Source organism: Crocuta crocuta, unplaced genomic scaffold (genome assembly GCF_008692635.1).
Source record: "Crocuta crocuta isolate KB4526 unplaced genomic scaffold, BGI_CrCroc_1.0 scaffold95, whole genome shotgun sequence".
In the NCBI taxonomy this organism is placed as follows: domain Eukaryota; kingdom Metazoa; phylum Chordata; class Mammalia; order Carnivora; family Hyaenidae; genus Crocuta; species Crocuta crocuta.
The window spans coordinates 159,277-179,441 of NW_027530971.1; the positions used below are offsets into that span (position 1 = coordinate 159,277).

General features: G+C 37.2%; 1 protein-coding gene across 1 annotated transcript; it reads left to right on the forward strand.

The window, feature by feature from the left end:
* The first annotated feature begins 3,283 nt into the window (after positions 1-3,283).
* On the forward strand, positions 3,284-15,614 carry LOC144236177 (protein NipSnap homolog 3A-like). Its single transcript, XM_077769782.1, has 6 exons — positions 3,284-3,574; positions 6,396-6,606; positions 8,118-8,273; positions 9,475-9,624; positions 14,603-14,689; positions 14,782-15,614. Exons 1-6 carry the CDS (start codon positions 3,515-3,517, stop codon positions 14,856-14,858), a joined length of 741 nt encoding a protein of 246 aa, XP_077625908.1. The 5' UTR covers positions 3,284-3,514; the 3' UTR covers positions 14,859-15,614.
* The last annotated feature ends 4,551 nt before the right edge of the window (positions 15,615-20,165 follow it).

A 20,165-nucleotide genomic window follows, 5' to 3' on the forward strand; every position in this document is an offset into this window, starting at 1 on the left:
ACAAAGTCTAATAAAATAAATTTAAACATAATGATCCAGGCACAGATGATGCTTTGCTTTCTCTTACTTGGTTAAAAACTAATGCCCATCGGGGCACCTGGGTGGCTTAGTCGGTTAAGCGTCCGACTTTCGCTTAGGTCATGATCTCGCGGTTCGTGGGTTCGAGCCCTGCCTTGGGCTCTGTGCTGACTGCCAGCTCAGAGCCTGGAGCCTGTTTCAGAGTCTGTGACTCCCTCTCTCTCTGACCCTCCCCTGCTCACGCTGTCTCTCTCTCTCTCTCTCCTAGAAATAAATAAAACATTAAAAAAATCTTAAAAAAATAAAAAAAAAAATAAAATAAAAACTAATGCCCATCCCTAACCAAAGATATAGGAGATCTGTATGATGAAAACTATGGAAAAACGTATGAAGGAAATTGAAGAAGACACAAAGAAATGGAAAAACATTCCATGCTCATGGGTCTGAAGAATATTGTTAAAATGTCATTACTACCCAAAGCAATCTACACATTCAATGCAATCCCAATCAAAATTGCACCAGAATTCTTCTTAAAACTAGAACAAACTATCCTAAAATTTGTATGGAACCACAAAAGACCCTTAGTAGCCAAAGTAATATTGAAGAAGAAAAACAAAACAGGAGGCATCACCATCCCAGACTTTAGCCTCTACTACAAAGCTGTAATCATCAAGACAGTATGGTATTGGCACAGAAACAGACACAAAGACCAATGGAATAGAATACAGAACTCAGAATTGGACCCACAAATGTATGGCCAACTAATCTTTGACAAAGTTGGAAAGAGTATCCAATGGAAATAAGACAGTCTCTTTAACAGATGATGCTGAGAGAACTGGACAGCAACATGCAGAAGAAGGAAACTAGATCATTTTTCTCACACCATACACAAAAATAAACTCAAAATGGATAAGCAACCTGAATGTGAGACAGGAAACCATCAAAACCCTAGAGAAAAAAGCAGGAAACAACCTCCTTGGCCTCCACCACAGCAATTTCTTACTTGACACATCCCCAAAGGCAAGGGATTCAAGAGCAAAAATGAACTACTGGGACCTCATCAAGATAAAAAGCTTCTTCCCGACTAAGGAAACAATCCATAAAACTAACAGGCAACCGACGGAATGGGAAAAGATAGTTGCAAATGACATATCAGATAAAGGGCTCGTATCCAATATCTATAAGGTACTCAACAGACTCCACACCCAAAAAACAAATACTCCAGTGAAGAAATGGGCAGAAGACATGAACAGACACTTCTCCAAAGAGGACATCCAGATGGCCAACAGACACATGAAACAATGCTCAGCGACCCTCATCATCAGGGAAATGCAGATCAAAACCACACTGAGATACTAGCTCACACCAGTCAGAGTGTCTAAAATGAACAAATCAGTAGACTCTAGATGCTAGCGAGGATATGGAGAAATGGGTACCCTGTTGATGGGAATGTAAACGGGTACAGCCCCCTGGAAAACAGTGTGGAGGTTCCTCAAAAAACTAACAATAGAACGTCCCTAGGACCGAGCAATAGCACTGCTAGGAATTTACCCAAGGGATACAGGGGTGCTGATGCATAGGAGCACATGGACCCCAATGTTCATAGCAGCATTCTCCACCTTAGCCAAAACATAGAAAGAGCCTAAGTGTCCATCAACGGACGAATGGATCAAGAAGATATGGTTTATGTATACAATGGAATACTACATGGCAATTAGAAAGAATGGAATCTGGCCACGTGTAGCAACATGGATGGAATTTGAGGGTGTTTTGCTGAGCGAAATATGTCAGGCAGAGAAGGACAAATATCATATGTTTGCACGTATAGGAGGATTAGGAGGAACTTAACAGAGGACCATGGGAGAGCAGAAGGGGAAAAATAATTTGGGAAAGGGAGGGAGGCAAACCATGAGAGACTCTTGAATGCTGAGAGCAAACAGGGCTGATGGGCATGGAGGAGGGCACTTGTTGAGATGAGCGCTGGGTGTTATATGGAAACCAACTTGACAATAAACTATTTAAGAAAAAAACACTAATGCCCATCATATAGAAAAACTTACTCACCCACCCTGGAATTGTAATTTTAAAAAAGTCTCCTCTGAACAGATAATTCAAGTCCTTGAAGAAGTCGCAACCAATACAACCACGGGTGATATCCCTGTAATAACTCTCTATTCTTGATAGTATAAGCAGTATTATTTCAACGTCTGCAACAAGTAACTATTGGGTAATTGTGAGTTTAATTATACACTATGTGTGTAATTATGTGTAATGTAATGCAATTAGTAATAAAAATGTAAACATTAATCTGTAAATTAATCATGTGACAATTAACTACTTTTAATGTAACCATTGTCCGATGGGGAAGGGAAGGTTTTTTTGAGGGAGTGGTATATAAGAGACCTAAATCCTCATTTTCCAAGCAACAGATACTACTGAAAATATCAGGACACACTAGAAAAAGCCTGTAATTTAGAAAAACAGAAGAAAGCACTAAAAGAAACACCTGGAAAATGCGTAGAATAGTTATTCTGGGGACCAATAATCAGGGATAGGGAGGAAAAGACCCAGGGTTTGGTTTGCTTTTTAAGACTTACAAAACTGTTTGACTTCAAACTATGTACGTTTAACTTTGACTTTAAAAAAAAAAATTTAATGTTTATTTTTTTAGATTGAGAAAGAGCGTGAATGGGGGAGGGGCACAGAATCCAAAGCACGCTCTAGGCTCTGAGCTGTCAGCACAGAGCCCGACGCGGGTCTCGAACCAAGGAACCGTGAGATCATGACCTGAGCTGAAGCCGGTCGCTTAACCGACTGATCCACCCTGGCGCCCCAGCCCCACTTACTTTTTAATACCTAGCTCGGTACCCCCATTCCAATGAGCTCCTGGGGAATACAGTTTCAATCATTACTAGGAGCGTCATACGGTCATGCTGGGTTGGCGATTTGAGAAAACAATGCATTTGAGGAGGAAAAATGAAGCCTCCCTGTCCTGACGCTGAAGTCACCCAGACTAAAAACGAACCGGGACAAATCCTCCACGATTTTCAACGCACGGCATTATACATGCACGCATCATGCTTCCTTCTCAAAGGACAAACACGCTCGCATTCTGCGCACGGACTTTTAAGAACTGTGCGCAACTGCGCGTGGACACGAGCTGACTGGCTCAGAAAGGTGGAACAGCAACGCTCCCCGCGTTCAGTCAATCCTAACGCCCCTCTGACGTTTGGGTGAGAAGGTTTGAGGAAACGGAGGGGCGGAGAGGGCCAGGCCCGAACGCGACGGGCGCAGGGCCAGCGGACGACACCAGCCAACCGGGCGGCGCCGCCGCACCTCCAGGCACCAGAGGCGGAGCTGCCGCCGCCGAGTCCCGCCCCAGCCTGCGTCCGCCAGTAGTCCGGTCGCTGCTCTTTTCCACGCAGGTTAGCCCTAACGGGAGCAACCGAGGAAGGAATACCGGCTAGCTGTTCTTCCCAGCGCTCGCAGCCGCGCCATGCTCGTCCTCCGAAGCGGCCTGACTAGAGCCCTGGCTGCGCGGACGCTCGCGCCTCAGGTACCCGCCGCTGGAGATGGTCCCAAGTCGTGCCCTGGGGGAGGGGAGGGGCGTCAACGAGGAGCTCGAGGGCCCGCGCATGCGCTACTCGGCTGGCGCGCCCAGACTTGAGAGTTTCGCGCATGCGTCCAGGACGTTCCCGCGCCCAAATTGTCGTTCCAGTGCTTGTCCCAGAGTCCGGAGGTGGGGTATCCCTGGACTCGTGGGAGCAAGGCTGTGCAGGGCTCAGGGAAGGGCCACTGGTCAGTGTCGCCTCCAGGCCTACTAGGGAGTAACCGCGAATGGGTTTTTTTTTTGTTTGTTTTTTTGGTTTTTTTTTTGGCTTAAGTGCCAGGAGGCCCTGAGGACACCTTGAAGCTCTGGTTGCTGCGGTTTTGCCGCCCAGCCGCCTGCGTTCTCCACGTTGGGGATTGTGCCTGGTGCTTGCTCATGGGGCCTTTTATGTTTATTTGTCATTTGACCAGCCACCGCCCCCTCCAGACCAAAAGTACTGGAGAAATAGGTCAACCAGCAGCTGGCGACAGAAGTGACCTCTCTTGTTTAAATGAAACGCACACAACTTAATGAGAGTTCTGCAGAGAACCTTGAAGAGGCCCAGGGTATGGGTGGTGGAGCATCCAGCCCAGCCTCTCACTGTTTCCTATAGGCCGTGTCCAAGACAGGCAGGGTTAGGAACGTCAGAGCAGACATGATAACAATCTCATTTAACATTGGATGAGAAACGTGAACAGTAGATTTTTGTGATTTAGCCTAACTGCTGAGAACCGGCGTATTCTGTGAAGCTACAGTTTTGTTTTTGTTTTTTCCTTTTGATATTTAGGCATGTACTCCTTTCTCGAAAGGTACATAGGAAGGGAATTAACCTACTCTAGAGACTGACTTTCTGGTGAAGACTGAAGAAGAGCCAGTAATGGCCCATTCACCCAAGATTAGCAATAGTCTTTATCCTTCCGATCCTAACTCTTGGGCAGGGCCAACAGTTACTCCTTACAACAATTCTGGACTGTGATTTTATTAGATGTCACCCAAGTGTTCTCTTTTAATTGCATTGTAAGTTAGTGCTGCTGAAAATGAGCTCTAACCTGAAGATAAGGGAGCCTGGAACACTTCTGAATCCTACCCGAGAAATAATTGTAGTTTCTGCCTTTAACAAAAATAACCTCCCCACAAGCACACACGCTTACCTCACTGCTGTTACCTTTCCCTGGGCTTTCCCTCTTACTGTTTCTTATTTGAAAAAAAATAAAAATATGTGCCTTTGACCACACATTTGTTTCCAAATACAAATTCCCTGAAAAACAACATAAAAGCAATTGTTATAAATACCCAACTGTTATGTTTTCTAATATATTTTATTTATACTACTTTTTAAACTATATACTAGGCAGTTGTTTATTTGCATAACATAAATGACACAAGAAGCATGTCTACCAAAAGTAGAAGTATCTGCCATTGTTTTTGTGGGGATACTTGGTTTCCAAGTAAGCTTGGACACTTGGGCAATAGGAACAGAAATCACAGGGGACGTGATGGGAATGAACTCAAGTATATAACTAATTATGACTTTATACACAAAGTACATAAATAATTGTGTGTTTTAATGTAAATTATGTCAGATAAAGAAGCCTACTGGTTTCATTTGACATACCAGGGAGTCAAAAAAAGCCAAAACTAATCCATAGATCTGTACCAAAACTTTATTATGTTTAAAGTAGGCTCCATACCCAAAATGCGTCTTGAACTCATGACCCTAAGATTGAAAGTCAGACATATGCTCTATCGACTGAACCAGCCAGGCACTCCTATACCACAACTTTTAATAGATAATTCTGATTAATAAGTCTTATGAAACTGGCATGTGATAGCCAAACCTATGGTAAGAAGGATTTGTAAATGCAAATGCCATAGGAGAGTGTGTGCATGTGTATGCATATATGCATATACATACACAAAGGATAATCTCTGGCAGGGCATTTCCTAGCTAATGTTAAGATCATTCAGACTTGGAGGACTAAATTAGAAGAAAAATGTATATAGATAGCATATGACTAATGCAAAAAGAACTAGTGATTCTTAAAGGATATTTTCATCAGTTTGGTATAATTGGATGGATTAAATGCCCTTCTTCACACTGCATCTGTAATTAAACCTAAAAATGATTCAGACTATTCTAACTCCTTGATTTTTCCTTTGTAGCATTGATTTAGTCCACCATCATATTATAATATGGTTGGATAGATGATAACTTTCTTTAGCATCACAGTTCATTCCTGTCTTTTACCAGTGGTCTACTTCATTAGATATGATAAATACTTTGACCTGAATAGCATTTTTTTTATTTTTAAGAAAAACCTAAAAAAAGAGGTCTTTCTGCTAAGTAAAGACATTTCCATTTTGCCTGCCAAAACACTTGCATATTTTATAAAGGTCATTTAACTGCATAACTGTAACACATATAGTATTGACTGAAAATAGAATATTGGCTAAATAACGTAAGACATTTGCAAGTTTATTAGAATCCTAATTGTAGTTCTTGAGTAAAGGACTTTTAAGACCTTAGTGCCTTCTTATGATAAAATTTCATAAAGTGGCTAACAGTAGATCCCTGCTAAGAAGCAGTAGCTATATATTCAGCATATTTAGAGTAGTTGTCTTTATTGACATCTCTCTAAACGAATGTCTAAGGAGAGATGACAACAGTGATACAAACATGGATTTTGATTCTAATGAGTGTCCCTTGTTTCTAGATTCAGATTTGGATGTAACAATATTATAAACCCTGCCTTCCCAAAATATTTAAATTTGCCTTATCTTTCTTTAGGTGTGCTCATCTTTTGCTACGGGCCCCAGACAATATGATGGAACATTCTATGAATTTCGTACTTATTGCCTTAAGCCCTCAAAGATGAATGAGTTCCTGGAAAATATTAAGAAAAACATACATCTTCGGACAGCTCACTCTGAACTGGTTGGATTCTGGACTGTAGAATTTGGAGGCAGAATGAATAAAGTGTTTCATATTTGGAAGTACGGTATGGTTTTTCCAGCTTAAGGGTTCAGTATAGATTTTCTTTCTGTTTAGTGTTAACATGATGCTTAGTTCTTAGATGTAGATTAGTATAAACACCCACAGGTTAAATTAAACTTTTGAAATGGGGAACAACAGCAAAAAAGTGAATTGAGTAATTCCTCCTCCCTGGGGTACACCTTTAACAACCCTTTGCCTAAATCCTTATGTTACCATAATAGGAAAGTACGGCATCTCGTATTTCAAGTCATAAAATTGTGAACTAGACTTTAATTCTCAGAAAAATTATAAATGGCTTATCGTAAAGAATAGTTATAAAAAAAATATAGCAGGGGTTGTAAGAGCCCAAGTAGGTTAAGATCGTAAAGGATGGGAGAGTTCTTTTTTCTTACTGTTGAAGTTTAATTGTCAAAGAAGAACAGGTTACAGGCATTTCCAGACTGTATGTTACTCCAGTGTCTAATCTTTGTGAAGTCCACATCAGGACTTGATGAAATCCAAAGAATTTCAATACCTTAACTTAGTGTTTAAGCATCAGTGTCCAAAGTTAATAGTCATGAAGTACTTTAATATGAAAGTGTTCATTCTTTATCTAACATGGCCATAGTTTAGGGGTTCTCCATATTGTAATAGAACTAACCCCACTAAAGCAAAATTTATGCTTTAATATGCCACCAGTGGATTAATGTCCCATTAAAAAATCACTAGTAAGGTCCTGATGTAACTCACTTAAGCTCTAAGATGCCCTGCATAAACCATAAAACTCATTAGTCTCAATGAGGCGCTAAAAGTAAATATAATAGTAGGCCTAAATGTTAGTAAATATTTGAGTAACAAACGTAAGAGAAATAAATACTGGGTAAAAAGAATGGCAATCATAAGAAAGAGAATCAGCATGATTTCTTTGGAAGATATTCGAAGAAGAGGGTAAAAAGGCACATCTTCCTTTTATTTATGTTAAACTTAATTCAGAGTGTACCTTGACCTGAGCATACACCACCACCACCACCATCACCACTACCACCAAAGAAAAATAGTCTTTCTCTACACTGGCACTATAGTTTAAATGTGTCAAACAATAGGAATAATTAATATATAGTGAGTGCTATCTATGTGCCAAACACTGCTCAAAGCTTTCATATAGTAATTCATTCAATCTTCACAGTAGTCCTGGAGGTAGATATTGTATCATTATCCCCATTTCACAGAGTACGAAACAGGCACAGAAAGATTCAGTAACTTAACCTAAGTCACACAACTGCCTACTAAGGAACAGAGATTATAAACCCCACTATATGACATTATCATTAGTTGTTAAATTCCTTTTCCCCTTTTAGACCATGAGAAACTTCAGAACGGATGTCATATCTGTTTATGTTGGTATCTCTAGTGATCTAACAGCGTCCTCATGTAGCCTCAATAAACATTTGCTGCATTGAATGAAATCCCCCCCCAAAAAAAGGCATAGGTGTTTTTAAATAAATTTTTACTTTTTTACTCCTTTGCTTCCCACAGATAATTTTGCTCATCAAACTGAAGTTCGGAAAGCCGTGGCCAAAAGTAAGGATTGGCAACAATTTCTCATTCCAAATCTGGCTTTCATAGATGAACAAGAGTTTGAGATTACTTACCTGGTGCCATGGTGCAAATTAGAAAAGCCTTCAAAAGAAGGTAAGTCCTTCCCTCTTAATTACTTTGAATTTTGATAGAGAAAATTTCAAGCTATAAAAACCTCACTTCCATAGGGACAATTAATCCTCTGTGCCTTATACAGGAAAATATTTTAGAAATAAAAATGAATTTTAACTCTTTGCTTACTAAAACAATGAACATTGAATAATGATATTTTTCTCCCAATTTGGAAAATCCCTTAAAGTTGAGGTATGAGTATAAAAAGTTGACATAAGAAGCAAAGTTTAAAAAGCTTAGGATGGGAGCAGAGAAAACATGTATTGGTAAGTGAAAAGTAATATATGAAATTATATCATAATTTCATATTTTTTTACATACAAATTACAGTTAATCTTAAAATATTAAGGATATTTTTGCTTGTAAGACTGTTTTAGGGGACTTAAACTGGTAAGCTGAATTACTGTAGTTTAACAGTTTGGTTTTCCTTTTATTTCTCATTTTGAAAATAAATACCAAAGATTTGTCTTCTTGCTGTTTTTGAAAGATTTGTCGCTTAGGTTCAGTCTGTGACTCCCTCTCTCTCTGACCCTCCCCTGCTTACGCTGTCTCTCTCTCTCTCTCTCTCTCTCCTAGAAATAAATAAAAAACATTTAAAAAAAAAAAAAAAAGAACAATGAAATCATCCCTTCAGTTGTTTTGGATTTTTTCCTTCCACTCAAAACTTCAGACATCACTGGCTCCATCATTTGTTCCTATTAGAAATGGAATCCTGTAGGGGGAAATTATATAAACAGAAAAGTATTTTCCCTTAAAGTTGGAAAGAAAAGAATTCTCTGATCTGCTGTATTTCCTCTTAAAATTGGAAAGAAGAGGAAATACAGGAGATCAGAGAATTCTTTTCTAATTCATTTCTTACCTAAAGTGCAGATTCAGGCAGCTCAAAAATCTAGTCCTAATGTAAATTCTCAATATTTTATTGACAAAATTTATAGATTAAAAATATTTCAGATAATAGCTTAATATATCTTCCATTTTTGTCTTTCTGTATAAGCTTAACAACTGATCCTTAAACTTGGACAAGGACTTGCTAAACATAAAAGCAAGGAAAAATAATGCCACAATTCATAAATGTGTACAGTTGTATGATCCTCCAAATCAGCCTTCCAGTGGAACCAGACTAACCTGATTAGAAATTTCCTGATTATCTTTTGTAAAACAATTGTTTTTTTCCCTATTCTAGGAGTCTATGAGCTGGTTATTTTTCAGATGAAACCAGGTGGGCCAGCTCTGTGGGGTGACGCATTTAGAAGGGCACTTAATGCCCATGTGGATCTAGGCTACTCAAAACTAGTTGGAGTTTTCCACACAGAATATGGAGCACTCAACAGAGGTACAGTTGTCTATTTCTTCTATGAAATTGCAAAGTATACTGGTGATCTACTAGGTTTCTTGGGCCAATTTGTCTCTCTTCTTCATTACAGCATTTATTTAACTTTTCAGAGTTATAGGATTTCTGTAATTTTAAAGGTTGAAAAAACCTGTTTTATGTCTTCTTTGTTTAGAATGTTAACACCTCATGGAGGCTTTGTCAAATGTTGAACTATTGTTTTCCATGACACATCAGAATGGTGAAAAACTGCAAAGAGCCTAAGAAATATATCTGTTCTTTCATCTTTTTGTCCTCTAAGTTCACTTTCGTTGGCTTTTTAAAAAATGTTTTTTATTTATTTCTGAAAGAGAAAGAGCGTGAGCAGGGGAGGGGCAGAGAGAGAGGGAGACACAGAATCCAAAGTAGGCTCCAGGCTCTGAGCTAGCTGTCAGACCATAGCCCGACGCAGGGCTCGAACCCACAAACTGTGAGATCATGACCTGAGCCGAAGTCAGATGTGTAACTGACTGAGCCACCCAGGTGTCCCCACTTTTGTTGGCTTTTTAAAATAACATTACTTGGGGTAGAGAGACTGCCCTTGAATGAAAAAGTAGTACATATTTTTACACATGCTAAATACATGGACATGCCCTAAAGGGGGAAAAGCATTTTCACCACTTAGAGATAATGCTGTTAGCATTTTGGTCTATATGTCATTCGTATATATGTCGTTTATATATATTTGTGTGTGTGTGTACAAATATATATCCACGCATATTCATATATATATCGTATATATATGTGAGTGACATAGGAGTAAGTAGACCAAAATGTTATTATATATATATACAATATATATATATATTTTATAATATAAGTTTATATTATATAATTTTACAACTCTTGATATTGGCTTAGGTCATGATCTCACAGTCGTGGGGTTAAGCCCTGTGTCAGGCTCTACACTAAGTGGAGCCTGCTTGGGATTCTCTCTCTCTCCCTCTTTCTCTGACCCTCCCTGACTCGCTCATGGACATGCACACTCTCTCTAAATAAATAAATAAATTTAAAATAAAAATGACCTCTTAAACACTTCAGTGCAGGTATACACAGCATACAGATAAATATACATACCTGTATTAATTATTTATTCATTCATTCATTTATAAAGTATACTTAAGTAATCTCCTCACCCAGTTTGGGGCTCAAACTCACAACACCAAGATCAATAATTGAATGCTCTTCCCACTGAGCCAGACGGGCATTCTCTAAATTGATTTTTGAAACATCTGTTTGGGGCATTTAACTTTTAAAGTTGAAAGTTATTACAGTCAGAATTTCAGAGAGTGTTTTGTGGCAAACTCTTAAAAACATATGTAAAGTTTATCTCTGAGGATAGATAAGAATAGCAAGTAAAATATTTGAAAGACTCATTATATCTATTTGCCTCAACTTCCTCACTTGAATGTCCAATGGACATCTCAAACCTAACACATTCAAAGCTGAGTTTCTGATCTTCACCCAGAAATTTAACTTCTAGTAATATATCCTAAGAAAACAATCAGAATACACAGAAAAAGATATTTAAGTTGGAAAATATATGAAGAGGAGAAAAATTATGAAAATCACTAGATGTCCAGCTCACACCATATACTGAACTAGACTTGAAATGGATTATAGATTTCATTGTAGACCAAAAGAAGTCATAGAATTACTAAAGTAAAATATAAACGTATTTAATGATATGGATAAGAACTATATTTCTAAGCTAAAAAAACAAGTAAAGAAACAGTAAAGGAAAAAAATCAATTAATGTTATTTTATTATTTTATGTTTTTAATAAAAAATATATTTTTTTTCAGGAATAGAATTTAGTGATTCATCACTTACATATAACACCCAGTGTTCATCCCAACCAGTGTCCTCCTTAATGCTCCTTACCCCTTTAGCCCTTCTCCCCACCCAACACCCCACCACCAACTCTGTTCTCTGTATTTAGGAGTCTCTTATGGTTTGTTTTCCTCTGTTTTTATATTATTTTTGCTTCCCTTCCCATATGTTTATCTGTTTCTTATTCCACATATGAGTGAAATCATCTGATATTTGTCTTTCTCTGACTGACTTATTTTGCTTAGTATTATATACTCTAGCTCCATCCATGTTGTTTCAAATGGCAAGATTTTATTCTTTTTGATCACCACAAGTAATATTCCACTGAATATATATATATATATATATACCATATCTCCTTATCTACTTTATAATAGAGTAGTTTTATTTCTAATTTTTGGAAGGAGCTCCAAATTGTTTTCCAGAGTGGCTGCACCAGTTTGCATTCCCACCAACAGTGCAAAAGGGTTCCCCTTTCTCGGTATCCCTGCCAACATCTGTTGTTGCCTGAGTTGTTAATTTTAGCCATTCTGACAGGTGTGAGGTGGTATCTCATTGTGGTTTTGATTTGTATTTCCCTGATGATGAGTAATGTTGAGCATTTTTTCATGTGTCTTTTAGCCATCTGCATGTCTTCTTTGGAAAAGTGTCTATTCATGTCTTTTGCCCATTTCTTCACTGGATTATTTTTTGGGTGGATGATTTTATTTTTAAAAGGCTCAGGGGCACCTGGGTAGCTCAGAAGGTTGAGCATCTGACTCTTGATCTCAACTCAGGTCTTGATCTGGGGATCGGGAGTTTAAGCCCCACATTGGGCTCCACACTGGGAGTGAAGCCTACTTAAATAACATAAAAAAGAGGTACCTGCGGCTCAGTTGGTTGAGCTTCTGACTCTTGATTTTGGTTCAAGTCATGATCCCAGAGTCGTGGGATCAAGCTCTGCGTTGGGCTCTGTGCTGAGCATGGAACTTCCTTAAAATTTTCTCTCTCTCTCTGTCCCTCTCCCTTGCTCGTTCTCCCTCTCTCTAAAAAAATTAAAAATAAAAACAAAGTTTCAATCTTTCTAGATGCCCCAAAAAACCTTAAGTGAAATTCAAAAGCAAAAAGAAAAATGAAGATTTATGCAAAGTTACACCTACAAATGACTACTAAAGAAGATACAGAGTAAGACAATAATGAGATGCCATTTTTACCTAATAAAGACATATAAAGTATTTGATAAGTTGGGGAAAATAAGTACTTATATACTGTGTAGGGTTTATACTGTCTTACTCGTTTCCCAAAATTTGGCAATAAAAATAAAAGGTTTAATTTTTAAATTATTTTTTCCTATATTCTAGGAAACATGCATAGTTGTGTAGTATGTTAGGTTATATAGGAAGCTTGAAAGGATGTAAATGATGATATGAATGATGATGCTAATGTTTATTAAGTCTATTTTTTTTTACAATGGGCATACATAACTTTTATAAGAAAAAGCTACCAAAGACATGTGTGCAGTTTTTAATCTTAAATTCATTTTCAGAATAGAAGAGTAATATGCTGAGTACTCAGGAGATAATATGTACACAGTACCTATAGAAGTATATATAAAATACTCTTTGGTTCTCTCAGTTTGAATTTTAAGAGTTTATATAGAGGAAATACTCAGATCCAGACTGCCTGGGTTTGAATCCCAGCTTCACCACTTACTGTCTTTGTGACTTAGCATGAGTTACTTAACCTTACAGTGCCTTACATTATTCATCGATAACATAATGATAATCATAACCTAAGAGTACTGTGAAAATTAAATGAGTTAATACATGCAATACTCTTAGAATGAGGCCTGGTATATAGTAAGCACCCAATAAATGTTACTAGTAGTTGTCTTTTACATGGTTATTATTGTAGATCTACATGTAGCTGCTGCTTTCAGAAAGTTTATGTCAACATTATTTACATAAGGAAACACTGGAAACAGGGTGGTATGACCCTATCTATGTAATATACTTGTAGTACATAAATAGACATTTACATCATAGGTCATGTACCTTATGTAGCATGTACACTGTGTGTATATAAATATGTAAACATATAAAAACATACACATATACACATAAATATGGAAAGACATACACCAAAATAGAAAAATGGTTATTTTAGGGTGGTAGGATTAGAAATGATTCCTACTTTCTTTTTATCTCCATTTTCCAAAATCTATACAGCTAATGTAAATTACATTTAGTTATAAAAAAATTTCAGTATTCTGTAGAATCCTGAAATATTTTGAATAATGTAAATAATCAACAATAAGGGACTGGGATAAAAAAATTGTCACAAGCAGGAATTCACACAGCCATTAAAAATTAAGGTTACTACCATGGAAATATACATTGTTGATTTTTAAAAATACTCCTAAACATAGTATACAGTAAGACCCTAATTTGATTTTACTAATTTTTTAAAGAAATACACTGAATATTAATAGAGGTTTTCTCTGAGTAGTTAAAAATTATGCTAGTTTTATTTATTTTTTAAATTTTATTTTAGGGAGAGAGAGAAAGAGACCACAAGGGAGTGGGGGAGAGGGGCAGAGGGAGAGAGAAAATCTTAAGCAATCTTAAGCAGGCTCCACACTCAGCACAGAGCCCAACATGGGCTCTATCTCATGACTGTAAGATCATGACCTGAGCTGAAGTCAAGAGTCAGATGTTCAGGTGACTGACCTATCCAGGCACCCCCAAATTATGCTTTTAATTTTTTTTGTATCATCCAAATTTTTGTAGTACACTTTTTTTTATAATCTTGCTTTTTTTTTTAATAAAATAGAACACAGTAGGACATCATAAAACTTGGGTCCAGCCTTGATTGTGTCTTTAATGCTATTACTTACTTTTTCTCTCCAGCCATCTGTTTCCTCAGCTATAAAACCAGTTTGATTGATTTATGAATTTCTCTCCCAAATCCCTGACCCTTCTGAAATCTTAATAACATATTTAATTTTACCTTTTTGATATTCACTATTTTGATTTAAAGAATAAGACAATGTTTCTGATTAATTTTTCTGTATTCCTTACTTGTAGTAACGCCATAGCCTTTTAGAATCTATTTTTGGTTATTTCTGCAGTTCACGTTCTTTGGTGGAATGAGAGTGCAGACAGTCGTGCAGCTGGGAGACACCAATCTCATGAGGATCCCAGAGTTGTGGCAGCTGGTGAGCTATTTCACTAGGCATGAATTATTAGTACAGCAAATCTCGTTTAGTCAATAACTTTATATGCCTTCTTATGAAATGCTTTTTTCCAGTTCGGGAGAGTGTCAATTACCTCGTGTCTCAGCAGAATATGCTTCTGCTTCCTACGTCATTTTCACCTTTGAAATAGTTATCCACTGAAAGACGAAGCATTGCATTAACTGCTGTAAGATGTGTCTGCTAATGGTGCTTAAATTCTCCTAAGAGATTCTCACTTTTCTTTGGAAGGTGGTAAGTGAATTTGCTAGGTCTCTGCACTTTTAAAGCCACCTCTTCCCCCCTTCCTCTGTTCCCTCCCACCTCAGGAAATAGTTCATTTTCCCCTTGGCATTTCTGTGTCTGTTACACGTTAGAAATGCTTGCCGTAACTACTTGAGGATCTTGATTTTTCATTTGTTTCTGAATATCCCTTATACTCTATCTTGACAAACCTCTGCTTTTATAGCACTTTCTTAAATTCAGTTGATGATTTTACATTTCTGTATCTCATATTTTTAAATTATTTGTATATAATATCTTTTCATCCTATTTTTTAGCTTTAAAATCTTTTTTGCCCAGTAAAGTTTATTTTGTAATCAAATGGGATTCCTAAGAATCTAAGGTCAAATAGATTTCTTTGCCTTGACAAAGTACAGTGTCACTGTGTCATCTGTATTAATTACGGTTTTCACATTATGAGTCGCTCTAACTTGGAATATAATGTAATTAGTTCTCAGTGTTTAAAAACTTCAGAAGACTTTTTTTTATGTGCTGAAATGTGTTCATTTATAGTTAATTTTTGTTCATTTTGTATCACTAACAAAGATACTTGGGACAACTCTTTGTTTTAAAGAGATCTTTATGGTTATGGGAATTGTTGCCTGAATAAAAGCCTACATATCCATTCTGCAGGGTTTTGTTTGTGTTTTGTATTTATATTCTCTTCTCTAGAGCTTTTACGATGTTGCTATACAGTAGTGACACAGTAATAATTTTAATTTTATTGTAAATATTAATTTATATCAATAAAATAGCCTGGTAATAATCCCAGAAGGAAAGTTTTCAGTACCACCACAGATAGGCTAGAGTTTTCCTTAAAGCACCTTTAATTCCATTTTAGTTGAGTGCATCTGCATTCTAAAACTAGGTACTTCCAAAGTCTCTTGATAGTCCACATTTAGAGCTATGTTGTTTCTAAAACATATTGTGAATATAAAATAGTAAATCATGAATTAGCTGTCTTAAGGGAAATTTACAAAGCAAGTACATTTTAAGACTCTTAATAGAATAAATGTCTAAAGGATTAAAACCAAAAAATTGAAAGGAGAGGGGAGATGGTGTTCAGGTGCAGCCTATACTATTAACAGACAGAAATCCAAATAAAAGCTTTGTGATCTGTTGTCATGTTTTCTGCTTCCTGTTAAAGCAGAGCTCTCCGTAGAGTGAGATGTATATTCACCCTCTTCACTCTTGTTCTTCCCTCAACCTGATCCTTGTCAGTCTACTGAAATGACCTACAGAGGGTCACCGAAGACCTCTGTCTTACCAAATTCAATCCTTTCCTGTGCCTTTACCTTGCTCATCTTCTCTGCAGTGTTGGACACAACTGACCACCTTTGTCTTCCTGAAACACTGGATTCTGTCTGAGCTTCAGTATATGGCATCATACTCAGGTTTTCCTCCTCACTGGCCGCTTCCTGTTCCCTTGCTGGCTTCTCTCTAAATGTGGGTAGGCTCTCAGGGCTCAGGAATATTCTGTCTCAATTTTCTCTATAGGTCAGATCATTCAGTCCCAAGGCTTAAATACATGTACTGTGCTGATGTCTCACACGTTTTTATCTTCTCTCCCATTTGTTCCTGAGTACCAGACTGAAATAGCAACCATATTTTAACACAACCACCTACCTAGTTTGGGTCACAAACTACAAATCACCTTGATAGCTCTCTCCCCCTCAACCCCCACATAAAGCTTGTCAACAGTGCCTTTGGCTCTGTCTATAAAAGAGATTCTGAGCATTCCTATCCCTCCCAATGTCTCTTTGCCTCCCTACTATCATTTCTCCCCATACACACCAGCATTTTTCTGAAACACTGATTAGTTAAAACTACTACCTTGTTTAAAACTCTCCAGTGGCTCCTCGTTGCACTAACAATAAAATCCAGATACCTTAACATGGCCTGCGAGGCGCTACAGGTCCTGGTTTCTGCCCCATCTACCACTCCGGACACACTGGAATTCTCTCCCTCCTTTCCCAGCTTGCCAAGTTTCTTCCCAGGGCCTTTGCCACCAGGTGTTCCTTCATCCAGGAATGTTCTCTGTACCCACCTTCAAATGTTGGCTCCTGCTTATTTTATCAGATCTGAGCTTAAATATCACTCTTCAGATGGCTGCCTCTCCATCATTATCTCATTGCCATGGCTCATTTTGTTCTAAGCACTTACTATAGTCTGAATTTATTATATTTGTCTACACACTATCGTGAATGCGAATAGAATTTCCCCACTGAAATTTTAGTTCATTAGAGCAGGAATTCTGTCTTCAACACTACATCCTCAGAATCTAGAAAAGTATATGGTACATAGAGTTCAATATTTGTTAAATTACTGTAGGATTCCAGACTGTTATGACAGCAGTTTTAACTGATACCCCATCTCACCAGAAAGAACCCTCTGCCATTTTAATAGTGGTCTAAACAAGTTCTTTATCTACTGAGCCACAATTTCCTCACATATCAAATGGTATTGACTACACCATAAACGGCAGACAGGTAATTAAGGACTACACGAAGTACCTCACAATACAGTAAAACACTGGAAAAACGTAGCTAATTTTCTTATACTTTTTCATGCTTAATATAGCGCTAACATTTTAAAGGTTCCAAGGTTTATTTGAACCTTCAAATGTTTATTTAGGCTTTTCTCTAAATAGATGGTTTTCCTCAAGACTCACACATTATTTACATTATCTAAATTACTTGCCTTTTCATTTTTCAGTAGTTTTCTTCTCTCCTTTAGTGGTCATTTTCCACAAAGAAACAGTTTTCTAGCATTTCACTGAAGTTGTGGTAATGTGAACATTTAAGAGGGAAAGACAGAGCTGGGATGCAGAGACTGAGTGGCCTAGAAGGCTCCATCATAAACCAACCAAGACCCTTGGCACACAGTCAGACATGAACATCAGCAAAGAACTGCTCACTACCCATTTTCCCGGCCATTCAGAGGCAGTCCCACACAGAGCCATGAGTCCACTGTGCAGCCTACCGGGGGTGTTTGACGGAGGTTCTTCACATAGCGAGATAAGCAAACAACTTTTCTGAGACTTTGCTAGTGAGCTATGAAAACTACATCCATGTGTCTCATCAGAGCCTTGCCTTGCCTTGTGATTGCACAGCATTTCTTACAGAAGGCAGGCACCTCCGACATTCCTCTACTATTTCCATATTTCTGCATGCCCCCCCAGGCCACATACCCAACACCTTTCCAGGATGCTTGCCACGCTCTGTCCTTGTATTTTCAGTTGAATCAGCAAAGAGCAACTGAAGGCAGCTTTTGGAGCTACTATGCCAAATAAAGCAGTGAGATTTTTATTAAATAGGCTTAGCTACACAGTATTTTCAGAGATCTCTATAGCTTCAAAATCATTAAGCTGAGTTTTATCTAAAAACCTCTTAATATTTACTGATCTTAACTGAATTATGAAAGAGCAAACACCCTTTCTTTTATTTCCAAGTAGTCCCCCCAGCCCTCTTTTGTAACAGGACATTTAGCCTTTTCTACTACAGGCTATTATTACATAGCTTTTCTACTAGATAGCTTCCCCACTAGAGGCGGTTATTTCTTACTCTCCTAATGGCTTTATAAGCGTCAACAGTAGGTGGTGCTATGGTTGCATGGAAATAAATTTGCATAGACCAGCAGAACTGCCACAGCTTTATTTCGTGACTCATTACAACATAGAAATATGTTTTCTTAATACTTCATATAAAGTTATTGACATACAAAATTTTTTTCTTTTTTTTCCTTTTAATGAAAATGATTTAACTTAGAAATCTGTTGTGAAACTTTTGTCTAGTTTTGCAATTCTCAGGTATTCCAGTGCAAAAATAGATCCCATTAGAGACAGCATAAAGTGCTCAGAATGAAGGGGCCAATGATAAAGAAAAAGCACACACACAAAAAAATAGCTTCATCCTAGGTTATAAGAAGAGAGAAAACTTAATCCTTATGGGAATATAAACATTCTATAAAAGGGATGCAACAATTTTGAAGAGAATTAGAGCTATCTTACTGTAGTACTATATCATGACTAGTAAATTGTTATAAGGGTACAAATATCTTCATATCAAAGTGGTTCAATATTATATAGGACACATGGCTCTTTGGAAGAAAATTTACCTGATATATACAACCACAAGAAGAAAACAGACAAATCCCTTTCATGAATGATTACAGTGAATGAAAGACGTGCAACATATAATAGTCACAATGCACACGCTTTCAGTACAGATATTGAAATACAGTAGTTTGAGGTTTGGCTGTTTTTAACAATGAACTGTGCTGGATGTTTATGTAGAGAGGGCTTTGTTACTGTTTTCTTTTGTATTTTTCATATTCACAGTTGTTAATAAAGTTTCCAAGGTGTCCAAAAGAAGCAAAAGCAGCAATCTTTGAACACTTTTTTTGAGAATTTTTGAACGGCACATACTTACATTTCCACAGGGAATATATATAGAATTTTACTTGAGTAGAGAATTGGTAAAAATTTCTATGATTAGGTTTACACAGGAAAATGTAAAAGATTACTATATGCATAGTCTAAAAAGCAACCACAAAGTCAGTGTGTAACTATAGATTGTTCCTAGCTTCAGAAGAGATCTTTTTAAAATCTATATTGAAATGGATTATTTTTGTTTTTTTCAGAACAGTTCTCAGTGTCTTTTGATTTTTTTTAAATATGGCCTTGAAGTCAGAGTAATTAAAGCCAAGAGCTACTCAATGATTTAATAGGGAATTAGAATATGATGCTAGTGAACTGGGAAAACTAACAGAAGTTTGATTTTGAAAAAGAGTAAACAAGGAGAAAGTAAATTACTCTATGAATTTTAGGTCATTAGAGATAGCACAAAATATAATGACCTCATCATGCCAATAGTTACTGGAATATCCTCTATTACCTGTTTATCATTTTAGAAAATATTGACACTAATTTCTAAGTCATTTTCTTTTTCCAAACAAGTTATGTGGTAACTTTCTGTAAATTTTAAAAAATATAGATTTGAAATAGATCTGAAATCTTACACCTTTAGAGTTAATATTTATATTTTAGAAAAAGAAGAAATCAGTAATGACAATGAAAGACAGCCTATTCACCCAACAGTACTTCCTCATATTTTTGTTGTCTTAAGGCAGATCACATTAAGCATTGGTCAAATAATTTTTTTTTAATGTTTACTGATTT